Source organism: Pestalotiopsis fici, assembly GCF_000516985.1.
Source record: "Pestalotiopsis fici W106-1 unplaced genomic scaffold PFICI_Scf_1, whole genome shotgun sequence".
Lineage (NCBI taxonomy): Eukaryota > Fungi > Ascomycota > Sordariomycetes > Amphisphaeriales > Sporocadaceae > Pestalotiopsis > Pestalotiopsis fici.
The window spans coordinates 5,110,470-5,116,469 of record NW_006917091.1 but is presented as its reverse complement, the minus strand read 5'-3'; the positions used below and the strand labels follow the sequence as shown (position 1 = coordinate 5,116,469).

The 6,000-nt window shown below is 49.5% G+C and overlaps 2 protein-coding genes across 2 annotated transcripts; one reads left to right on the top strand and one right to left on the bottom strand.

Moving 5' to 3' along the window:
* Positions 1-776: 776 nt before the first annotated feature.
* PFICI_01506 (uncharacterized protein) lies at positions 777-2,630 on the top strand (the record flags this gene model as incomplete). The annotated part of the gene is made up of 3 exons (XM_007830087.1): positions 777-2,046; positions 2,100-2,246; positions 2,308-2,630. The coding sequence occupies 3 exons, from the start codon at positions 777-779 to the stop codon at positions 2,628-2,630; spliced, it is 1,740 nt and encodes a 579-aa protein (XP_007828278.1).
* A 2,099-nt stretch (positions 2,631-4,729) lies between these two features.
* On the bottom strand, positions 4,730-5,237 carry PFICI_01505 (60S ribosomal protein L35; the record flags this gene model as incomplete). The annotated part of the gene is made up of 2 exons (XM_007830086.1): positions 4,730-4,964; positions 5,083-5,237. 2 exons carry the CDS (start codon positions 5,235-5,237, stop codon positions 4,730-4,732), a joined length of 390 nt encoding a protein of 129 aa, XP_007828277.1.
* Between the last annotated feature and the right edge of the window lie 763 nt (positions 5,238-6,000).

Below are 6,000 nucleotides of genomic sequence, written 5' to 3'. Positions count from 1 at the left end.
GAGAGAGAGAGAGAGTTCAGGCCGCCGGAGAAAGAATCACAGACAGACATACATCCAGGTGGTGGCCGTCAGTCATATAGTCTGTACTTGTTTTCTCGCCCTCGGCTTGGAAGAGGAAACCACCCTCCCGGACAGATACACCAGAGACCAAAATCCCATCAGACCCTCTTGTCTTGACTGCAGGAACCCCATCCCGTCTCTCAACTACCTCTCCAACCCGCCCTTGCCATAATCGATTCTCCAAGCCTGGAACCGATTGAGTCAAGATTTCCTTCATCCTTTCGCGACTGCAGAATCACGACCAAAAAGAAACTTCGCTTTGCGGATTTCAGGGTCCTCGCATCTTGTGGATTCCACTTGTCTTGGCTTTGGCCCTGACAGTCGCTCCAACTATCAGCAACCTGGATCTTTAGTCCTCCATTTTTATTCTTCCAGTCCTGTGGCTGTCGGATAAACTTTTTCTGTATTTTCTTTGGCTCTCATCACCCACTTTCCTTCCCTTGAAGATCTTGTCACATCACGCTTGTACCAGCCAGCAGCCAGTCAGCTCAAGACGCAACTTGTGTGCTTGGGCCCAACTCAGCTCCCGGCTCACCAAGTCGGATAGACTTGCACCACCCGTCTGGTCTGCACTTCCCTTCCCAAAACCAAAACCAAGGAGGACCCTTTGAAACTCTGGGAACTCCCGAGACAGTTCACAGACCACCAGCCCTGTCGTACATGTTGTTCCCTCAAGGTGAACATAGAGACCCAAGGGTCTCCTACCCAACAGAAAAATGGACGACCACGACCATTTCACTGATTTGAGTCATACACTCCCTCTGTTGGCGGCCTCAGACTTGCCGGGTGAAGTCTTTCATCGCCCAATGCACCTTTTTCATAATCACGAGTCGTCCTGCACCGACTTTGTCTTTGATGGTCATGAGCCATCCGCATGGAACCTGCCTTTGCAGCTCAACACCCCTGCCGCGCCGACGATAGCTCCGTTGACTCTTGGAGTGCCACATACATCTCATGACGACCACTGCATGGATGCCTGCCCAGGCAGCTACGACTCTGAGGGCTTGCCTCGCGGCGCCTATCCTCCGCCGACGGCTAATCGCCCGTCAGTATGCCCCGGGACGTACCCGACGACCGAGATGCAATCTGTGCAACCCACACAGGACTATCAGCAGCCGCCGGCCTACTACCCGTTGATGATGGGAGCTAGAAACTACAATTATGGCTCCACTGGCATCAGGTCTGTGCCAGAGGCACACAACAACAACGGCCATCAGTTCTCGAACTCACCCATGAATGGTCCTGTTGTCGATACCACAGTACAGTGCAGCAATCTCAATGATTGCGTTTCTCAGGGCTGCGGATCTGGCAGCTGCTCAGAGCTATGCTGTACAGACCCAGGCTGTCAGAACACAGTTTGCCACGGCGAGGATTGCGCCAACCAAGGCGACCAGTGCCATGATAATCAGTGCTTCACAAGCACTGCGCCCACTGAAGACTTGTATTCCTTCAATCACTTCAACCATGACGAATGGAACCTGGACGGGGACCCAGGCCATGGCTTGCTGCACCATGATCCGAATTGCAATCATACGCATACGGAACACGCAGCAGCAATCACCCTGGAACACCTGAAGAATCCGGTGGCAGTCCCCCAGTACTCTCGCGGCTACAGCGTCGCCAGTGCTTTCAACGATGGAGACGTTGATATGACGGCGGCAGACACTCCGGCTCTGACTGCCGACACGGTCAACGCTAGTCCTATGTCTCATCGACCGAGCCTCTCGTTACCGGACGCCGCCCATCAGGCTCCTGGAAAGGACCTCACCTGCCAGTGGCTTGTGGGAGACGTGCACAACAAGCACGTCTGCGGTCAAGTATTCAGCTCTACCGAGGAGTTGCATGCTCACCTTGGTACTGATCATGTTGGAAACATGAACAGCAAGACTAGATATCTCTGCTGCTGGGCTGGATGTTCTCGCAAGGATGATCAGGTATTTGCGTCTCGGAACAAGCTGCGACGGCACATTTCAACGCATACTGCGTGTAAGTCAACACACCCGTTCATCTGGTTATCAATTTTGCTCATCATGTCGTAGTTAAACCTTTCAAGTGCGAAGTGTGTCAAGAAAGCTTTTCTGCACAACAAGCTCTTGACCAGCACGTACGGATACACACAGGAGAGCGACCGTATCAGTGCGATTTTGAAGGCTGCGAAAAGTCTTTCAAACAGAAGAGTGCGCTGAGTAAGTTTGATGCCATATCTCCTTGATGCATTGTAACTACCGATTCTAACAATAATGCCAGCTATGCATAAGCGCACTCATACGGGTGAAAAACCTTTAAGATGCGACGTCTGCGGCAAGAAGTTTGGCGAGTCCTCCAATCTCTCAAAACATCGCAAGCTTCACGATCGTCAATACATTTTCAAATGTTCCACATGTCCTCGAGCGTTTGTTCGACTCGATCAGCTCCGGCGCCACGAGAAGAGACACGAGCGCGACCAAAAAAAGAGTGTTGAGGCCCACCAGCCAATCGATTTCTCGACTCTCGAATACGATCGCAAGGCCGAAGCGCTGCAAGTTGCCGAGAGCGAGTTTGCCGACATGCTGCAGAGTTTGGAGTCCTAGAAGTCATAGCGATGGAGTGAAACGGTCACATCATTTTGCATAGGTGCTTTCATGATACCCAGGGCGGGGGCAAACAATTGTGCAAATTTCGGGCGACGGCAAAGCAATGGAGAACTAGGCGTAATTGGCGTTTATGATTTTACTTTTGCATGATTTGGTGGTTCATGGGTTTTATTCTCAAGGAGGGTCACCCTTGACTTTGCATTGTTTGTTTTGACTGATCTTTTCCCTGTTTCTTGATCAGTCTTGGATTTCGTTCCAAGATGCTGTGTTGGGAATACCAGTAGTAGCTGGTGAGCTTTGGCTGTCGCGTTCTCTGATCTGATCCAGAAGTCTGAAGTCGGTGTCATGGAGTTTGGCAGGACAGGCTAGGGTACACAAAAAGCCCCGAAAGTATGTGTTTTTAAAAAGCAGAGTTATTTCGAGAGTACGGACATCATCACATGTCTTCAGATAGACCTTGTTGCCTTTGTCGTTTTGCTGACCTTTTCTTTTATCTTGTTTCTTATGGGTACATGTCGACCATGATAAGTGTTTATACAGCAGTCTGCGGCATAGCAAATGATAATATTATCGTCATATCGTTTAGTGTTTAATGTGACTTGCACTAATTGTCTTAAGTTGAAGACCAACTCGACTGTGGTACGACCGTGTCATGATTGTCGTTCAGTCTCAACTTTTGACAGGAAGAGAAAGCCACTCGGGAGAAACAAGGTTGTGTTTTTTTTTTTTTTTTTTTGGCCGAACAGCGTCTTGTTGGCTAGCAATTGATTGTTTCCTTGATTTTACTATTATCATCGTTTTCTAGTGAATACTGTCGTTGTGGATGTTTATTTCTTCTTCTTCTTCTTCATCTGTAGGATGAGATTGGTATATGCGCCATAGGTTCTTGGTCAGGAACATCACAAGAGAAAAAGAGCACATGTCGTTTCTCGTTCATTAAAGACATTGGGCAGAGAGCATCGCTTTTTTTCTTTTCTTTCTTTCTTTTACTATTGATTCGTCACACTTGTCTTGGTCTGTTCTAGGAACAATTTGGCTCAAGGAGACACCCTCACGTGTTCCTTTTGATCCTGATGCGCAGCCAACGGGGGAAAGGGCATCGAGGGTTTGAAGAGTTGCTGGTCAAACTTGTGTGTGTGTGTGTCCTGAAATGATGGCCTCTTGAACTTTTTGATATCTCCATGCTCATCTGCCATGTCTTCTTGTCCTGGCATGGTAAAGTGTGTGTAGAGAGTAGATGAAAAGAATACTATCTAATTGCTCATAGGGATTCTGGCATGGTGTTTTCAAGGAATTAGTAATACGATGAAGCATGCAGGAGGCGTTGGTTCCCAGAGGTCATCCTGAGTGGTTCACTGGAAAAGCAAAAAGGGGCAGACAAGTAAACGTTTAGCAATTGGTCACCCCAGACATGCTGCTCGAGCATTTTGATAGACATGGACCTTGGGAGCCCGGTAAGGGCCAGGCTGAAAAGGTGATCACCAAGTCGTGACAAGATACATGCACGTCAAACAAGAGTGAGACTGACATGTGTACGCAGTCACCAAGCATTACATCTCAGAAAGACTAGAATTGACACCCTAGATGCGCGGTGCTTTGGCATTCAACTCGCATAGCGTCCTGAGAATAAACCACCATCTGGTCTTGTTTGTCGTTCCTGGAGCCCCCGAGAATCCGCCAAAAGAAAAGGCTATTTTCCTTCGACGGAGGGTTGAGTCATCAAGTCGTTGCCGAGGGGCCGAAGGAACAACAGATCGTTGTGGTAGTGAATTCGTAACGCAACGTATGCGATTCATTGACAGCTACATTTGGCTGTATAGAATTGACCTCGTAAACACCATGACCATTGTTGATGAACCGAAAAGCCGTGTGATGCCATGCAAAGTCAGAAGATTCCCTTTTTCATCTCTCTTTTTGTTTAAAGGAACCGTTGCCGCCGCGCCTCATCTACATCCAAGCCGTGAAATTCCCTGTCGCCCCAAGTATCAAACACAGAAAAGCCAATTTAGGCCTGCAAGAAAGATTTCAGTCAGCATGTTTACCGACGGGGACCACCAAACAGCGGGATTGGTGGGGGAGAAATGGGTTCACTAGTCTTATCGTACCTTGACGGCGTACTTGCGCTGGGGGAAGTGGACGTTGCGCTTCTTCGTCTTGTCAAGCTTGGCGTTGGCCTCGGCGGGAGACAGACGTCTTCGGATGGCGCGAGTCTGCTTGGCGCGGAGATCCAGAGGCAAGTACTTCTTGTTCTTGTAGAACAGGCGGAGCTGGGAGCGCTGCTTGAGGTTGATGACGGTGAGAACGCGGGCGATCGACTTGCGGATGTCGTGGCTATTTGGCGCAAAAAGTAGAAATGTCAGTATTTGGTCGGCCGAGCAGGAAATTGAACAATGCTCAAGGCACCGCCAAGGGGGTTTCGAAATCGAAGAGAAATTATCTCGCAACATACATTCTGTTCAGCTTGGCACCCGACGAAGTGATCTTCTGGATTCTGAGCTGACCGAGGTCGGTCTTGAGCTCGCCCAGCTGCTTGAGCAGATCCTCCTTGCTCTTGCTCCAGAGAGCGTTGGCCTTGACCTTCGATGTGGACTGCAGGTGGGACATTTGGTTAGCGTCAAGGAACAGCAAAAGTTCGATTTTGACGTGTCAAGATTGAATCATGGTGCGCTCCTCGGCAATTTCGATATCGGGATGACATGGTGTGGGTGTATGCGTGTTGCAAGTCGTTGTCGTCGTTGTGTTCGTGATGCAGAAAAAAACTTGGTGATATTTGACGATAATTTCCTCCTCCGCGGGCGGAGTCCTCTTTTCCATTTGTCTTTCTTTGCTTTGGGAGGGCGGGTGGTCGATCGAGGAGCAATGGGCAATCATGGCAAGCAGCAATGACTTACCATCTTGAGACTTCTTCTTCGGTCGGCTGCGAGTACGATGAAGGGTGTCGGTTCGTAGGATTTGCTGAAGGCGTCGCTTGCAATCAAGATTGACCTCAGGTCTGAAGCGCAGGACAGAGGTCGACAGGCTAAAATTTCCCTGTCAGTAATTTTTGGCCTTAGGGTTGATTTTCGGTTTTGTGTGGGCTGGCGGCACTCTGCGGGTGGGTGGTTCGTTCCAGAGAGCAGGTGCAAGCCTCAAAAGGTCAGTTTTTTACCAGGGGTTTGAGGGCGAGTGGGGACTAAGGTCGGGGGAGCCTGAAAAGACGCTCCGACCACTTTGCGCCACACTTGCCTCCCGTTTCCGGTTAGCGTCTGTCTATGGTAGATGGCGCTAGCGTTGGCGCTTGTGGCTGTAAGTCCGTTCATATGATCAAGAAGTCCATACTTACTCGGGATCGATATTGTACTTTACGCAAACTCCATAGACGTGAAGC